Below are 17,740 nucleotides of genomic sequence, written 5' to 3'. Positions count from 1 at the left end.
CTGATACTGAGCTTTTCCCACCCTATTTTTTGGGGTAAAACCCCCCGATTTTGGTCCTTTTCTATGGCTTCTGTGAGTGCTGAGACTGAGCTTTTCCCACCGTTTTTTGGTTTAAAAATCCCCAATTTTGGTACTTCCATGTGACTCCTATGAGTGCTGATACTGAGCTTTTCCCACCCTATTTTTTGGGTTAAAACCCCCAATTTTGCTTCTGGGCCACAACTCAATGACTGTGGCCTCATTTTTGGGGTAAAATCCCCCCGATTAGGGGCGTGACGTGAAAATTAATCCTCTGCAACTTTATTTTTCAGCCAAATGAGCCGCGTTAGGGCAAAGGCCGGAGCCGCAGGATCGGGACCCAGGCGGCCGGGTAATGATTGGGGGACCTTAATCCTCATTAAGCTGATTGGGGCGGGGGGGGTGTCCCGGACGCCTGGGTCCCCTGGGTTTGGTAGAAAACCCGGCGTTTTGGTGAAGTTGGTTAAATAACGGCGTCCCCGTCAGGCTTTGGTGTCGCTCAGGGGGACGGTGACGGTGGTGGCGTCGGCGGCCTTGGGGTGACCGGCTCTGCCAGGACCCAAAACCCTCACTTCTTGCCCCAAAACCTCCGTCACTTCTCACCCCAAAACCTCCGTCCCTTCTTGACCCAAAACCTCTGGTTTTCACCCCAAAATCTTGGTCTGTTCTCACCCCAAACCCCTCATCCCTTCCTGCCCCAGACCCCCTGTTCTTCACCCCAAATTCTTGGTGCCCAAACCCCCTGTTTCCCCCAAACTCTTGGTCCCCAAACCCCCTGTTTCACCACAAATTCTTGATCCCCAAACCCCCTGTTCTTCACCCCAAACTCTTGGTCCCCAAACCCCCTGTTCTTCACCCCAAACTTTTGGTCCCCTCTTGCCCCAAACCCCCTGTTTTTCCCCCAAACTCTGGTTCCCAAACCCCCCATCTTCCCCCAAACTCTGGGTCCCCAAACCCCCTGTTTTCCCCCCACACTCTTGGTCCCCCCTTGGTCCCCAAACCCCCCGTTCTTCACCCCAAACTCTTGGTCCCTTCTTGCCCCAAACCCCATGTTCCTCACCCCAAACTCTTGGTCCCTTCTTGCCCAAACTCCCTGTTTTTCACCCCAAACTCTGGGTCCCCACACCCCCTGTTTTCCCCCAAACTCTGGTCCCCAAACCCCGTTTTTCCCCCAAACTCTGGTTCCCAAACCCCCCATTTTCCCCCAAACTCTTGGTCCCCAACCTCCCCATTTCCCCCCAAACTCTGGTTCCCAACCCCCCTGTTTCCCCCCAAACTCTGGTTCCCAAACCCCCCGTGTCCCCCCGAGCTCCGGTCGCCCCGGCGCAGCCCCTCACCGCGCCTCCAGGTCGCGCAGGGTCTCGGGCAGCGGCACGTTGCGCGTCTCGGGCAGCAGGAGGGTGAGGAGGGCCGAGAGCGCGGGGGTCACCCCGTAGATGACGGGGGGCAGCGCGGGGGCCGCGTCGCCGGCCACGCGCACCAGCGGCGCCATCATCCCGCCCACGCGCGCCATGGTGCCGCCGAGCCCCAGCCCCGTCTGCCTGCGCCAGGACAGCCGCGGGTCGGGACGGGAGAAGATCGGGGGTGGGAGGTTGGTTGGGTTGATTGGTTGGATGGATGGTTGAGTTGGTTGGATGGATGGTTGGGTTGATGGTTGGTTGGGTTGATTGGATGGTTGGTTGGGTTGACTGGATGGATGGTTGGGTTGATTGGATGGATGGTTGGGTTGATTGATTGGTTGAGTTGATTGATTGGTTGGGTTGAATTGTTGGTTGGGTTGAATTGTTGGTTGGGTTTATTGGTTGGTTGGGTTGATTGGTTGGTTGGGTTGGTTGGTTGGATTGGTTGGATGGTTGGTTGGGTTGATTGGTTGGATGGTTGGTTGGGTTGATTGGTTGGATGGTTGGTTGGGTTGATTGGTTGGATGGTTGGTTGGGTTGATTGGTTGGTTGGGTTGAATCGTTGGTTGGGTTGATTGGTTGGTTGGGTTGAATCGTTGGTTGGGTTGATTGGTTGGTTGGGTTGATTGGTTGGTTGGGTTGAATCGTTGGTTGGGTTGAATCGTTGGTTGGGTTGATTGGTTGGGTTGATTGGTTGGGTTGATTGGTTGGGTTGATTGGTTGGATGGATGGTTGGTTGGGTTGAATCATTGGTTGGGTTGATTGGTTGGTTGGGTTGGTTCGTGGGTTGGGTTGATTGGTTGGATGTTTGGTTGGGTTGATTGGTTGGGTTGGTTCATGGCTGGATGAGCAGTTGGGTGGGCAGAGGTTGGCCTGTGGTGGCCCCTCCCACTGTGGGTGGCCCCGCCCAGTGCAGGTGGCCCCGCCCACCGGGTGTGGCCACGCACCTGATGACGGTGGGGAAGAGCTCCCCGGTGAAGATGTAGGCGCAGTTGAAGGAGCCGGCCAGGGCGCCCTTCCCGATCACGGCCAAGGTCAAGCGCAGCGGCTGCAGCTCTAGGGTGGGGCAGGAGGTGGCACCGCGGCCCCAGTGTCCCGGGGACCCACCAAAGAGTGGCCCAGGTGCCACCAGTGACCCTGCACCCTCCACCCCATCATCGTCCAGCCCATCATCTTCCATCATCTTCCATCCCATTGTCCTTTGTCCCTCCATCCCATTGTCTTTTCTCTTTCCACCCCATCGTCCTCCACCCCATCATTTTCCATCCCATCATCCTCCATCCCATTCTCCTTCATCTCTCCATCCCATCATCTTCCATCGTCCTCCACCCTATCATCCTCTGTCCCATTGTCCTTCAACCCATCATCTTCCATCGACTTCCATCCCATCATCCTGCATCCCGTTGTTCTTCATCTCTCCATCCCATCATCTTCCATCGTCCTCCAGCCCATTGTCCTCCATCTCATCATCCTCCATCCCATTGTTCTTCATCTCCCCATCCCATCATCTTCCATCGTCCTCCATCCCATTGTTCTTCATCTCCCCATCCCATCATCTTCCATCGTCCTCCATCCCATCGTCCTCCATCCTATTGTTTTTCATCTCTCCATCCCATCGTCCTCCATCCCATCGTCCTCCATCCCATCATCTTCCATCCCATCATCCTCCATTCCATTGTTCTTCATCCCTCCATCCCATCGTCCTCCATCCCATCGTCCTCCATCCCATCGTCTTCCACCCCATCATCTTCCATCCCATCATCCTCCATTCCATTGTTCTTCATCCCTCCATCCCATCGTCCTCCATCCCATCGTCCTTCAACCTCCACCCCATCTCCTCCACCCCATCTCCTCTACCCCATCTCATCTCCACCTCATCTCCTCTACCCCATCTCATCTCCTCCACCCCATCTCCTCCACCTCATCTCCTCTACCCCACCCCATCTCCTCCACCCCATCTCCTCCACCCCATCTCCTCCACCCTATCCCCTTCACCCCATCGTGTCCCACCCCATCGTGTCCCACCCCATCTCCTCCATCCCATCCCCTTCACCCCATCGTGTCCCACCCCATCGTGTCCCACCCCATCTCCTCCACCCCATCTCCTCCACCCCATCTCCTCCACCCCATCTCCTCCACCCCATCCCCTCCACCCCATCGTGTCCCACCCCATCGTGTCCCACCCCATCGTGTCCCACCCCATCGTGTCCCACCCCATCTCCTCCACCCCATCGCGTCCCACCCCAACCCCTCCACCCCATCCCCTGCACCCACCGCTGGGCACCAGCATGTTGGCCAGGATGCAGCCCCCGGCCAGCGCCAAGGAGCCGCCCTGCGCCACGCGCCGGCCCCAGCGCGTCGCAACCACGGCTGACGCCAGCTTGGCCGGCACGTCCACGGCGGCGAAGAGCAGCTGGCTCACGTACACGTCCACGCCGAAGCCCTGCAGGTCCATGGCCAGCCCGTAGTACGCAAAGCTGGTGGAGAACCTGCCCCAAACCCCGCGGTCCCGCTCAGAACACGGCACCCAAAACGGCCGCTTTGGGACCCAAACAGTGAGTTTGGGCTCAAGAGGTGGGTTTGGCCACCAAAAGGTGGGTTTGGCCACCAGAAGTTGGGTACTGGCCAACGAGAGTTGGGTACTGGTCAATGAGAGTGGGGGTTTGGCCAACGAGAGTGGGGGTTTGGCCAATGAGAGTTTGGGTTTGGCCAACAGGACTGGGGGTTTGGCCAATGAGAGTTGAGTACTGGCCAATGAGAGTTGGGTTTTGGCCAATGAGAGTTGAGTACTGACCAGCAAGAGTTGGGGGTTTGGCCAACGAGAGTTGGGGGTTGACCAATGAGAGTGGGGGTTTGGCCAATGAGAGTTTGGGTTTGGCCAACGAGAGTTTGGGTTTGGCCAACAAGAGTGGGGTTTGACCCTCAAAAGTTGGGTTTGACCCCCAAAAAAGGTGAGTTTGGACCCTCAAAACGGTGGGATTTCCCCCCAAAATGTGGCTGTTTTCCCCCAAAATGTGTTTTTCCCAAAAAGCCCTTTTTTTGCCCCAAATCACTTGCCAGACGCAGGCGACGCCGCCGCTCACCCTGCGGATCCCGGGGCTGCGGATCAGGGCGGCCACGGCCCCCCCAGGGCCCCTCGGGACCCCCGGGACCCCCAGGGTCTGCAGCACCTGCGGGGACACGGGGGGTTGGGGGAACGGGGGGTGGGATCGGGGGGGATCCAGGGGGAAATTGGGGGTGGGATCTGGAGGGGATCCAGGGGGGAATTGGGGGGAATTGGGGTGGGATCTGGGGGGGATCCGGGGGGAAATTGGGGGTGGGTTCTGGAGGGGATCCAGGGGGAAATTGGGGGGAATTGGGGTGGGATCTGGGGGGGATCCGGGGGGAAATTGGGGGTGGGTTCTGGAGGGGATCCAGGGGGAAATTGGGGGGAATTGGGGTGGGATCCAGGGGGGGATCCAGGGGTGAATTGGGGGTGGGATCCGGGGGGGATCCAGGGGGGAACTGGGGGGATTTGGGGGAGAATTGGGGCTGGGATATGGGGGGAATCCAGGGGGGAACTGGGGAGACTTGGGGGAATTGGGGGTGGGATCTGGGGGTGATCCAGGAGGGAATTGGGGGTGGGATATGGGGGGATCCAGGGGGAAACTGGGGGGGTAATTGGGGGTGGAATACGGGGGTGAGATATGGGGGGGATCCAGGGGGGAACTGGGGAGAACTGGGGGGAATTGGGGGTGGGATCTGGTGGGATCCAGGGGGGCATTGGGGGTGGAATATGGGGGGGATCCAGGAGGGAATTGGGCGTGGGATATGGGGGTGGGATATGGGGGGGATCCAGGTGGGAACTGGGGAGAACTGGGGGGAATTGGGGGTGGGATCTGGGGCGGATCTGAGGGGTGGGGGGGATCTGGGGGTGTCATGGTGATTTGGGGTGGGGGGTGGCCCCCCCGTCACCTCCGGGCTGAGCTTGTCACCCTCGTCCCTCCTCCCGTTGACACGAGCGACTTTACGGAGCCCCTTGAGGGCCAGGTCGGGCCTCCCCGAGATCACCTGCCAGCGCGCGGACTCGGGCAGCAGCCTGGGGACCCAGGAGTGCGGGAGGACCCAGGAGTTCGGGGGACCCGGGAGTTCGGGAGGGACCCAGGAGTTCGGGGGACCCGGGAGTTCGGGAGGGACCCAGGAGTTCGGGAGACCCAGAAGTGCGGGAGGGACCCAGGAGTGCAGGGAGACCCAGGAGTGTGGGAGGGACCTGTGAGTTCGGGAGGGACCCAGGAGTTCGGGAGACCCAGAAGTGCGGGAGGGACCCAGGAGTGTGGGGGAACCCAGGAGTGTGGGGGACCCGGGAGTGTGGGGGACCTAGGAGTGCAGAGGGACCCAGGAGTTCGAGGGGACCCGGGAGTGCAGGGGACCCAGGAGTTCAGGGGTACCCAGGAGAGTGGGGGACCCAGGAGTTCGGGAGGGACCCAGGCATCCGGGGTGGGTCCCTTTTCCCACCCTCCACCACCCACTGAGGACTTAGGTGTCCCCACTCCCTTCCACAGGCCCCCCAGGACCCCCCCAAAACCCAGCGTGGTGGGGGCGGGGCAGCCGCCCGGACGCCTGGGTCCCCCGTACCAGGAGTAGAGGAAGAAGAGGAAGAAGGGCAGGGACACGGCGAGCTGCAGCTGGCGCCACTGGGGGAGCGCGAAGGCCACGCCGGCCAGCACGAACTGGCCCAGCGTGTAGGAGTAGCCGTTGATGGTGCCGACCACGGCGCGGGCGCCCGTGGGGATCCATTCCATGCCTGCCCGGAAACCGCGTCACCGTGAGCTCCCGGGGGCAATGGCGGGAGGGCGGGGACCCAAGGGGCCGTGGTTGGAGGTTGGGTCATCCCAAGGGTCAATGGTTGGATTTGGGGTCAATGGTTGGAGGTTGGGTCAACCCAAGGGTCAATGGTTGGAGGTTGGGTCAGTAGTTGGAGGTTGGGTCAATGGTTGGAGGTTGGGTCAACCCAATGATCAATGGTTGGATTTGGGGTCAATGGTTGGAGGTTGGGTCAACCCAATGGTCACTGGTTGGAGGTTGGGTCAATGGTTGGAGGTTGGGTCAACCCAATGGTCACTGGTTGGAGGTTGGGTCAACCCAAGGGTCAATGGTTGGAGTTTGGGTCAAGGGTTGGTTGTATGATCAACCCAATGGTCAATGGTTGGTTGTTTGGTCAACCCAAGGGTCAATGGTTGGAGTTCAGGTCAATGGTTGGAGGTTGGGTCAACCCAAGAGTCAATGGTTGGAGGTTGGGTCAGTGGTTGGAGGTTGGGTCAATGGTTGGTGGTTGGGTCAACCCAATGGTCAATGGTTTGAGTTTGGTCAACCCAATGGTCAATGGTTGGCATTTGTGTCAATGGTTGGAGGTTGGGTCAATCTAACGGTCAATGGTTGGTTGGTTGGTCAACCCAATGGTCAATGGTTGGATTTTGGGTCATCCCAAGGGTCAGTGGGTGGTTGTTGGGTCCATGGTTGGAGTTTGGGTCAATGGTTGGTTGTTTGGTCAACCCAACGGTCAATGGTTGGATTTTGGGTCATCCCAAGGGTCAATGGGGCCAAACTGGGAGAACTGGGACCCTCACAGGGGTTGAGGGGAGAGCAGGTGCCCCCGAAGGTCACTGGTGGTGGGACCAGACACCCCCTTGTCCCCACTCCCCACGGTGTCCCCAGGTTCCCCCAGTGTCCCCAGTCCCCCCCGTGTCCCCATGTCTCACAGAGCGAGGCCGAGTTGAGCGCCACCCCCGCCATGGCCATGCCCCCCAGGCAGCGGCACAGACAGTAGGTGACAAAGGTGGGAGCGACCGATGTCACCGTCCCCGACACCCCCAGCTGCAGGTAACACCAGCTCAGCACCAGCCGGCGCCCCCACCTGCGGGACACGGCACTGGGAGCACTGGGAGCACTGGGATGGGTGACACGGGGCACTGGGAGCACTGGGGTGGGTAACACAGCGCAATGGGAGCACTGGGATGGGTGACATGGGGCACTGTGAGCACTGGGGTGGGTGACATGGGGCAATGGGAGCACTGGGAGCACTGGGATGGGGACACGGGGCACTGAGAGCACTGGGAGCACTGGGATGGTGACACGGGGCACTGGGAGCACTGGGATGGGTGATACGGGGTACTGGGAGTGCTGGGATGGGGACACAGGGCACTGGGAGCACTGGGATGGAGACATGGGGCACTGGGAGCACTGGGAGCACTGGGAGCACTGGGATGGGGACATGGGGCACTGGGAGCACTGGGATGGAGACATGGGGCACTGGGAGCACTGGGAGCACTGGGATGGGGACACAGGGCACTGGGAGCACTGGGATGGGGACACAAGACGTCTCTCCCCTTCTCCTCCTCCCAGTGCCTCCCAGTTCCTCCCAGTGCCTCCATCCCCACCCCTTCCCAGTTCCTCACAGTTCTTCCCAGTCCCCCCAGTTCCCGTGGTACCTGTCGGACAGGACCCCGAAGATGATGGACCCCAGCAGGACCCCCGCCATGTAGATGGACTGGGCCACGTCCCGCAGCGCCTTGGCCTCGCACACCAGGTCCCACTGCCCGGGGACAGCTGCGTCACCCCCGGATGCCTGGGTCCCCAACTGCCCGGATGCCTGGGTCCCCAACTGCCCGGATGCCTGGGTCCCCATCCATTCCCAGACGCCTGGGTCCCCGTCCATCCCCAGATGCCTGTGTCCCCATCCATCCCCGGACGCCTGGGTCCCCGTCCCTCCCGGACCCCCGAGACCTCGGTGACGATGGTGCGTGCGAAGACGCCGTCGTGGTAGGTCCACCCGTCACGACAGGGCTCTGTGTCGGCGCCGCCGCCGGTGCCGTTGGTGCCGTTGGCGCCCAGGAGGCCCCACTGGTGCTCCACGAAGCGCCGGCAGCGCTGGGGCCGCTGGTGACCGTCGCGGGGGATGGCGACAACGAGCGGGACGGCGGCGGCGCTGCCGTTGGCCGCGGCGCGGGGCCGGCAGTGGTGCTCGGGGACGCCCGCGGTGAAGTTCTGCAGCAGGTTGTGGCTGGGCAGCATGAGCAGCGGCGCCGCCAGCGCGGCCACGTAGCACACCTGGAAACGGCCCATCCCCCCCAGCCGCGCCAGCAGCTCCGCAAAGGTCATGGCGAGGTCAAGGTCAGCTGGGGGAGGGGAGGAGAGCTTGAGGGGTGGCCAACGGTTGGCCAAGAGTTGCCCAAAGAATGGCCAACGGTTGGCCAATGGTTGGCCAAGGGTTGACCAAGGGGTGACCAAGTGACCAAGTGTTGGCCAGTGGTTGGCCAATGGGTGGCCAAGGGTTGGCCAAGGGGTGACCAAGGGGTGGCCAAAGGGTTGGCCAAGGGTTGGCCAAAGAATGGCCAAGGGTTGGCCAAGGGGTGACCAAGGGGTGGCCAAGGGTTGGCCAAGGGGTGACCAAGGGTTGGCCAAGGGTTGGCCAAGTGTTGGCCCAAAGGTTGGCCAAAGAATGGCCAAGCGTTGGCCCAAGGGTTGACCAAAGAATGGCCAATGGTTGGCCAATGGGTGAGGAAGTGTTGGCCAAGGGTTGGCCAATGGTTGGCCAAGGGGTGACCAAGGGTTGGCCAAAGGGTTGGCCAAGGGGTGACCAAGGGGTGGTCAAGTGTTGGCCCAAGGGTTGGTCATGGATCAATTTATTGACCTTTAACCTCTTGATTGATTGATCGATTGGTCTCTGTTGATCGACCCACTGGCCCATAATCTATCGATCAATGTTGGGATCTTCATCGATTGATCAACTGCTCCGTCGCTCTCTCTTGATCAATTGATCTATTGACCGATTTATTGAGTTATCATCTGATCAATCAATGTATTGATCCTTATCTATCAATCAATTTGCCTATAGTATTCCTATTGATCAGGCTTTCTGTTGATTGATCTGTTGATCTTTAATCTCAATCTATTGATCTTTGATCTCAATCTGTTGCTTTCTCATCCTTTTATTGATCAATGTATTGATCCCAATCTCTCTATTGATCACCTTCTTGACCTATAACCTCCCTGTTGATCCCCCTTCCCTCCATTGCTCAGTCTATTGATCCTCAACCTCCCTCCTGCGCACCCATTGGCCTCTCCCGATCGAGGTATTGATCACCGATTGGTCCACTCACCCGGTAACGGCTTCGATTCCTCCCGGTGTCTCCCAGTCCCGGCTCCGGCAGCTCCCTCGTCCCTCTGGCGCTGGCCCCGCCCCCTTCATTGTCCCCACCCCCTTTTAAAGCCCCCCCCACCCCCTTGATCTTTGACCCCGTTGCGGTTCGGTGACGCGAAACCGCCCCAACCGATGACACCCTTGGGTGCTTCCGCCCCCCCCACCCGCAACCCCAGCCGGGGGGACATGGAGGGGGACATGGCAAGGGGGGGATACCCGGGATCTGTGGGTCCTCGAGGTCCCCCCGGACGCCTGGGTCCCCCCAGATGCCTGGCTCTCCCAGACACCTGGGTCCCCCCGGACGCCTGGGTCCCCCCGGACGCCTGGCTCTCCCAGATGCCTGGGTCCCCCCGACCGCCTGGGTCCCCCCGGATGCTTGGGTCCCCCCGGCCATCTGGCTCTCCCGGACGCCTGGGTCCCCCCGGCCGCCTGGCTCTCCCGGACGCCTGGGTCCCCCGGACGCCTGGGTCCCCCTGCTCCGTCCCCCTCCCCCCGGCAGGGGTCACGAGGCCGCTGCCCCCCCGCAGGTCCCGTGTTGCTGTTGGGGGTGGGGCAGCCCAGCTGCTCGGGACCCCCCGCGGGTGGGAAAACATCCGCCCCTCCCCCCCGTCCCCACCCCCGCGCTTTGAACCATTTTCTGCTTTTTAAACGTTTATTTTACTCCATTTATTGGGGGGGGCGGGGAGGGGACGTTGTCCCCAACCTCCACGGGGATTCTCGGTGGTCGATGTCACCGGTGTCACTTGGCTCTTCGGGGTGGGGGGGGGAGCCCCCCAACTCCCCCCCCACCCCCCACTGCATCAATGTGGGGCCTGGGGGTGGGATTTGGGGCCTAGGGGTGGGATTTGGGGTCCGGGGGGGCTCTACGAGGCCCCCGCGGTGACGTCGGCGCGAAGCGGCACCTGGAGGCTCCCGGCGGCGTCATCGCGGGGGTGGGGCCTGCGGGACACCGAGCGTGGGGGAGGGGCCAGGGGGGCGTTGGGTGGGGGTTGGGGGGGTCCGGGTGGTTTTGGTGTCGTTGTCCCCCCCTCTTGCCCCACTGACGTGTCCGTCCCTCTGTCCGTCCCTGTGTCCGTCCCTCTGTCCATCCCTGTGTCTGTCCCTCTGTCCGTCCTTTCGTCCGTCCCTTGCTCTGCTCGTCGCGCCACTGTCCGTCTGTCCATCCCCCCATCCAGCCCTCTGTCTGTCTGTCCATCCCCATGTCCAACCCTTGGTCCATCCATCCCCATGCCCGGCCAACCCTATGTCTGTCCATCCATCCACCCCCCTGTCCAACCCTCTGTCTGTCCATCCATCCACACCCCTGTCCAACCCTCTGTCCATCCCCACGTCCCACCAACCCTCCGTCCATCTGTCCATCCATCCCAATGTTCCACCAACCATCTGTCCGTCTGTCTGTCCATCCCCATGTCACACCAACCCTCCATCCATCCATCCCCATGTCCAACCAACCCTCTGTCTGTCTGTCTGTCCATCCCCATGTCCAACCAACCCTCCATTCATCCCCACATCCACCCAACTGTCCATCCATCCATCCCCCCGTCCCACCAACCCTCTGTCCATCTGTCCATCCATCCATCCATCCATCCATCCATCCCCACATCCACCCAACTGTCCATCCATCCATCCCCCTGTCCCACCAACCCTCTGTCCATCTGTCCCTCCATCCCCACACCCCACCACCCCTTCTCTCCCTCCCCACCGCGTCCCCCCGTCCGTCCATCCCTCCATCCCTCCCCGTTCCGTCCGTCCGTCCATCCCACCTCCGCTGCAGGTCCTGCATCGTCTCCGGCAGCGCGGTGTCGCGGGTCTCGGGCAGGAACGTGGCCACCAGCCCCGACAGCACCGGAGCGGCGCCGTAGATGATGAGCGGCAGCGCCGGGACCGCGTCCCCCGCCATGCGCACCAGCGGCGCCATGATGCTGCCCGCCCGCGCCAGCGTGTTGGCCAAGCCCATCCCCGTCTGCCTGTGGGCACAGGAGACGCTGAGGGGCCGTCCGGTGCCGCCGTGGCCACCCCGGCGCCCGCGGGTCTCACCGGATCACGGTCGGGTAGAGCTCCCCCGTGTACAGGAAGGCGCAGTTGAAGGATGCGGCCAAGCAGCCCTTCCCCAGCACGGCCAGCGTGGTGCGGAGCGTCCGCAGCTCTGCGGGGACACGCGGTGACACGCGGCGGTGCCGCTTGGGCAAGCGATGGGGACAGGAGACCCCGAATCGCCGCGATTTCCGGCAAATGGTTGAAATAACCCAACTTCTCAATGGGTTGAGCTGAGGTTGGTTTGGTCCCTCCAGGTGGTGCTGGAGACCAAGGGGCCACCGTGGCCACCACCTCCATGTCAACCCAATGGGGCTGCCGCGACCACCACCTTGGTGGCACCATTGGGTTGGCAATGGGGGACGGGGAGGGGAGACCCCAAATCACCGCGATTTCCGGCAAATGGTTGAAATAACCCAACTTCTCAATGGGTTGAGTTGAGGTTGGACCTTCCAGGTGCTGCTGGAGACCAAGGGGCCACCGTGGCCACCACCCCGAGCTCAACCCAGTGCGGCCACCGCCCCCCTCACCTCGCGGCACCAGGATGTTGGCCAGGATGGCCAAACCGGCCAAGATGAGGGCGAACGACTGGGTGAAGCGCCGGCCCACGAAGGTGATGGTGAGGACGGACATGAGCTTGGCCGGGATGTCCACGGCGCCGAACACCAGCTGCATCACGAAGATGTCGAAGTCGAAGTTCTGCAGGTCCATGGCCAGCCCATAATAGGCGAAGCTGGTGGAGAACCTGGGTGGGGGATGTGGGGGACGGGTGAGCAGCTCGGGGCGCAGGGATGGGGACCCAGGAGTTCGGGGGGACCCAGGAGGACACCCCAGCCGTACCAGACGAAGCTGAGGCAGCAGGAGATGCGGCGCACGACCGGCGTCCGCACCAGGTCCAGCACCGAGTGCCGCGGCCCGGCCGCCGACGTTTCCGTCTGCATGTGGGAGCGCAGGGTCTGGGGGGACACGGGGGGACATGGGGGGACATGGGGGTTCCTCTGCTCCTTTGGGGGTGGGAGGAGCAGAGAGGGGACTGAGGGGCAGGGAGATGGAGGAGATGGAGATCATGGAGGAGATGATGGAGATGAGATGGTGGAGATGATGGAGATGGAGGAGATGATGGAGATGAGATGACAGAGATGAGATGGAGGAGATGATGGAGGAATTGGAGATGATGAAGATGGTAGAGATGGAGATGATTGAGGAGATGATGGAGATGGAGGAGATTATGGAGGAATTGGAGATGATTGAGGAGATGGAGATGATGGAGATGGAGGAGATAATGGAGGAATTGGAGATTATGAAGATGGTGGAGATGGAGATGATTGAGATGAAATGATGGAGATGATGAAGATGGTAGAGATGGAGATGATTGAGGAGATGAGATGGAGGAGGAGATGATGGAGATGAGATGGTGGAGATGATGGAGGAACTGGAGATGATGGAGAGGGCTGGACAGACAGATGGCCAGTTGTCCACGGGGATGGACGGGTGTTGGGGGGACAGATGGGTTTGGGGACCCCCCACCATTGACCTCAGGTCAGAAGGGGGGTCCCCACTCCCACCAGCCCCCTGAGATGCCCCAGGGCCCCTTTTACTTCGATGTCCAGCTTGTCCCCTTCCTCCTCCTTCCCGTTGAGCTTGGCCACCTTGCGCAGCTCCCGCAGCGCCTGTTGGGGCCTCCCCACCATCACCAGCCAGCGCGCCGACTCCGTCAGCCACCTGTGGACACGGACACGGGCACGGACACGGGCACGGACACGGGCACGGACACGGACACGGACACGGACACGGGCACGGGCACGGGCACGGACACGGACACGGACACGGACACGGGCACGGGCACGGGCACGGGCACGGGCACGGGCACGGACACGGACACGGACACGGACACGGACACGGGCGGCCGCGGGCCCGCCGCCACCCGCTTCTGTTGGCCCCAAGGGTGCCACACCAGGCTGGGGTTCAGCCAACTGTCCAACCTTCTGACCATCCAACCGTCCAATCATCCAACCGTCCAACCTCGTGACTATCCAACTGTCCAATCATCCAACCATCCAGCGTCATGACCATCCAACCATCCTACTGTCCAACCATCCAACCTTCTGACCATCCAACCATCCTACTGTCCAACCATCCAACCTTCTGACCATCCAACCATCCTACTGTCCAACCATCCAACCTTCTGACCATCCAACCATCCAACCTCATGACCATCCAGCCATCCAACTGTCCAACCATCCAACCTTCTGATCATCCAACTGTCCAACCATCCAGCCTTCTGACCATCCAGCCTTCTGACCATCCAACCTTCTGACCATCCAACCATCCAATCATCCAACCGTCCAATCATCCAACCGTCCAATCATCCAACCGTCCAGCCTCATGACCATCCAGCCATCCAACTGTCCAACCATCCAACTGTCCAACCTTCTGACCATCCAACCGTCCAACCTCATGACCGTCCAACTGTCCAACCTCATGACCATCCAACTGTCCAACCATCCAGCCTTCTGACCATCCAACTGTCCAACCATCCAACCGTCCAACCTTCTGACCGTCCAACCATCCAACCGTCCAGCCTCGTGACCATCCAACCATCCAACTGTCCAACCATCCAACCTTCTGACCATCCAACTGTCCAAACATCCAACCGTCCAACCATCCAACCGTCCAACCTTCTGACTGTCCAACCATCCAACCTCGTGACCGTCCAACTGCCCAACCCTCCAGCTGTCCATCCATCCAACCTTCTGTCCATCCTTAACCCTTCTCTCCATCCATCCACATTCTCCTCTGTCCACCCATGTTCTCCGTCCATCCACGTTCATCTCTGTTCATCCTTCTCCATCCATGTTCTCCATCCAACCTTCTCACACCCAACCTTTCAACCAGCCACCCATCCTCACACCTTCTCTCCATTCATCCGTCTGTCCGTGCGTCCATCTTTCCCCCCCTCCTCCTCACCAGGAGCAGCAGAAGAAGCCGAAGAAGGGCAGGGACACGGTGAGCTGCAGCCAGCGCCAATGGGGGACGGCGTAGGCGACCCCGGCCAGCAGGAACTGCCCCACCGTGTAGCAGTAACCCATGAAGGTGCCCACCAGCGCCCGCCCGCGTGTCGGCATCCACTCCAGAGCTGGGGGGACACGATGGGACACCGGGATGTGGACACCAGGATGTGGGCACCGCGACATGGAGAACAGCAGGGACGTGGACACCGGGGACATGGACACCAGGATATGGGCACCACAACATGGAGAACAGCAGGGACGTGGACACCGGGGACATGGACACCAGGATATGGGCACCACAACATGGAGAACAGCAGGGACGTGGACACCGGGGACATGGACACCAGGATATGGGCACCACAACATGGAGAACAGCAGGGACGTGGACACCGGGGACGTGGACACCAGGGGCGTGGACACCAGGGACATGACATGGACACCAGGGACATGGACACCAGGACGCGGACACCAAGACATGGAGACCAGGACATGAACACCGGGATGTGGACACCAAGACATGGAGACCAGGACATGGACACCAAGACATGGATACCAGGGACATGGAGAAGAACAGGGACATGGAGAAGAGCAGGGACGTGGAGAAAAGCAGGGACAAGACACAGAGAAAGAGGGAGACATGGAGAAGATCGGAGACACGGAGAAGGTCAGAGACACGGAGCAGCTCGGGGGCCGGCGCCGCGTACCGAGGGACACGCTGTTGAGCAGCACCCCCGAGAAGGCGGCTCCGGTCAGCAGGCGCAGGGCGCAGTAGGACGCGAAGGTGGGCGCGAAGGCCGACGCCGTCCCCATGGCCGCCAGCTGCAGGTGGCACCAGCTCAGCACCGAGCGGCGCCCGAACCTGCGCGGGAGGAGGAACCGTGAGGAGGAGGAGGGAGGAGCAGGAAGAGAGGAGGAGGAGGAGGAAGGAGAAGGAGGGGGAGGGGGAGGAGAAGGAAGAGGAGGAGGAGGAGGAGAGAAAGGAGGAAGAGGAGGAGAAAGGAGGAAGAGGAGGAGGGGGAGGAGGAAGAGGAGGAAGGGGAGGAGGAAAGAGGAAGAGGAGGAGAAAGGAGGAAGAGGAGGAGGAGGAAGAGGGGTGGAGGGGGAGGAGGAAGGGGGAGAAAGAGAAGAGGAAGAAGGAGAAAGAGGAGGAAGATGAGGAGGAGGAAGAGGAGAAAGGGGGAAGAAGAGGAAGTGGAAGAAGAGGAGGAGGAAGAAGAGGGGATGAGGAGGAGGAAGAGAAGGAAGACATGAGGAGGAGGAGAAGAGGAGGAAGAGGAAGAAGAAAGTGATGAGTAGGACAAAGAGGAGGAAGAAGGGATGAAGAAGATGGGGTGAGGAGGAGGAGGAAGAGGAAGAGCAGGAGGAAGAAGAGGGGGTGAGGAGGAGGAAGCTGGGAGGAGGAGGAGGCCGAAGCTCACCGGTCCGAGAGGCTCCCGAAGAGCAGGCCCCCCAGCAGCACCCCGGCCATGTAGAGCGACTGGGCCACCTGCTTCATCCCCCGCTGGCCACACACCAGGTCCCACTGCGGGGACAAGGACACGGGTGGGGACACCCCCGCATGTCCCCAAACCGGAGCTGGGGTCGGGGTGACCCAACCCAACCAGCGTTTGGCCAACGGTGACACCGAGATGCGGCACTTGGTGGCACTTCCCAGCATCTCCATGGGCTGAAGGTCCTGCCAGATGTCCCTTTTTGTCCCCTTGTTGGTGGCCACCGACCCCCACGTCCCCCCTTTTTCCTCCTGAGCTCTCAGAGCAGCAGGTTCCTCCAGCAAAGGTTGGGAAGATGCTCCAGTTGGACAACGTCAACGTGGGGACACCGATGTGGGGACATCAATGTGGTGACACCGACATGGGGACGCCGATGTGGGGACATCCATGTGGTGACATCAACGTGGGGACATCAACATGGTGACATTGACGTGGGGACACCAGTGTGAGGACATCAACGCGGTGACACCGAGGTGGGGACATCACCATGGGGACACCGATGTGGTGGCACCAATATGGTGACACCCATGTGGGAACACCAGTGTGGTGACACCAACATGGGGACACCGACATGGGGACACCAATGTGGGGACATCAACATGGTGACACCGACGTGGGGAACATCAACATGGGGACACCGATGTGGGGACCTCAACGTTGAGACACTGACATGGGGACACCAACGTGGTGACACCGACATGGGGACATCAACCTGGTGAGACCAGCGTGGGGACATCAATGGAGTGACACCGACATGGGGACACCAATGTGGTGACACTGACATGGGGACCCCGACGTGGGGACCCCAACGTGGGGACCTCAATGTTGGGACACCAATGTGGACACTGATGTGGGGACACCAACGTGGGGACACCAACGTGGGGACACCAACGCGGTGACACCAACATGGTGACACTGACATGGTGACACCAACAGCCACCTCCCATTCCGTTGAGTGCCCCGTGTCCCCCCCTGTGTCCCTGCCGTGTCCCCCCGTACCTCGGTGACGATGGTGCTGCTGAAGACGCCTCGGTCGTACGTCCACCCGTCCCGGCACGGCTCCGTCTCGGGCCACGTGGCGTTGGCCACCGACGCGTTGGGCTCCAGGAGCCACCACTGTGGGGCCACGAAGCGCCGGCACCGCTCGCCCGCCGGCACCCACGCCTGCAGCCACTCCCCGGTGCCGTTGTCACCGTTGTCACCGTTGTCACCGTTGTCACCGTTGTCACCATCCTCCCAGCGCAACCGGCACCGGTGGGCGACACCGGCGGCCGTGAAGTTCTGCAGCAGGTTGTGACTCGCCATCATGAACACCGGCATGGCCAACAGGGCCACGGTGGCCACCTGGAAGCGGCCCATCCCCCCCAGGCGCGCCAGCAGCTCCGCGAAGGCCATGACGTCACCGGCGGCCCCAAAACCCCCGCGTTTCACCCCAAAAAGAGCTGCCGGTGCCGCCGCGGCGCGACTGGCGCTGGATCCTACGGTCGGGTCAACGGTTGCCTTGGGGTTAATCTTTGACTTTCTAGATGGGGTTTGTGGCTTTGTTTTGGGTGAATTTCCAGTGAAAATGGGCAAAAGAGGCCAGCGAGGGTGACAATGGGACCTGTG

The 17,740-nt window shown here is 61.1% G+C and overlaps 1 protein-coding gene across 1 annotated transcript; it reads right to left on the bottom strand.

Moving 5' to 3' along the window:
- Positions 1–411: 411 nt before the first annotated feature.
- On the bottom strand, positions 412–17,637 carry LOC136116077 (uncharacterized). The gene is made up of 21 exons (XM_065862302.2): positions 17,132–17,637; positions 16,061–16,164; positions 15,347–15,501; positions 14,599–14,767; positions 13,230–13,353; positions 12,472–12,587; positions 12,162–12,376; positions 11,635–11,743; positions 11,361–11,564; positions 10,465–10,536; positions 9,095–9,204; positions 8,181–8,572; positions 7,886–7,989; positions 7,157–7,311; positions 6,033–6,201; positions 5,373–5,496; positions 4,476–4,588; positions 3,693–3,907; positions 2,366–2,474; positions 1,356–1,559; positions 412–567 (listed from the first exon to the last, which is right to left on the bottom strand). The coding sequence occupies exons 1-21, from the start codon at positions 17,525–17,527 to the stop codon at positions 501–503; spliced, it is 3,426 nt and encodes a 1,141-aa protein (XP_065718374.2). The 5' UTR covers positions 17,528–17,637; the 3' UTR covers positions 412–500.
- Between the last annotated feature and the right edge of the window lie 103 nt (positions 17,638–17,740).

This window comes from Patagioenas fasciata, chromosome 39 (assembly GCF_037038585.1).
Source record: "Patagioenas fasciata isolate bPatFas1 chromosome 39, bPatFas1.hap1, whole genome shotgun sequence".
In the NCBI taxonomy this organism is placed as follows: Eukaryota; Metazoa; Chordata; class Aves; order Columbiformes; family Columbidae; genus Patagioenas; species Patagioenas fasciata.
The sequence above is the reverse complement of the archived record's forward strand: the minus strand, read 5'-3'. Positions and strand labels throughout refer to the sequence as shown.

Excerpts from the sequence above, each read along its gene's own strand:
- LOC136116077 (XM_065862302.2), bottom strand. The coding sequence starts at position 17,527 with ATGGCCTTCGCGGAGCTGCTGGCGCGCCTGGGGGGGATGGGCCGCTTC. Across the intron at positions 13,354-14,598 it reads GGCTTCTTCTGCTGCTCCTG|GTGGCTGACGGAGTCGGCGC; the intron begins GTGAGGAGGAGG and ends CCGTGTCCACAG. Across the intron at positions 10,537-11,360 it reads ATGCAGGACCTGCAGCGGAG|GCCCCACCCCCGCGATGACG; the intron begins GTGGGATGGACG and ends GGTGTCCCGCAG.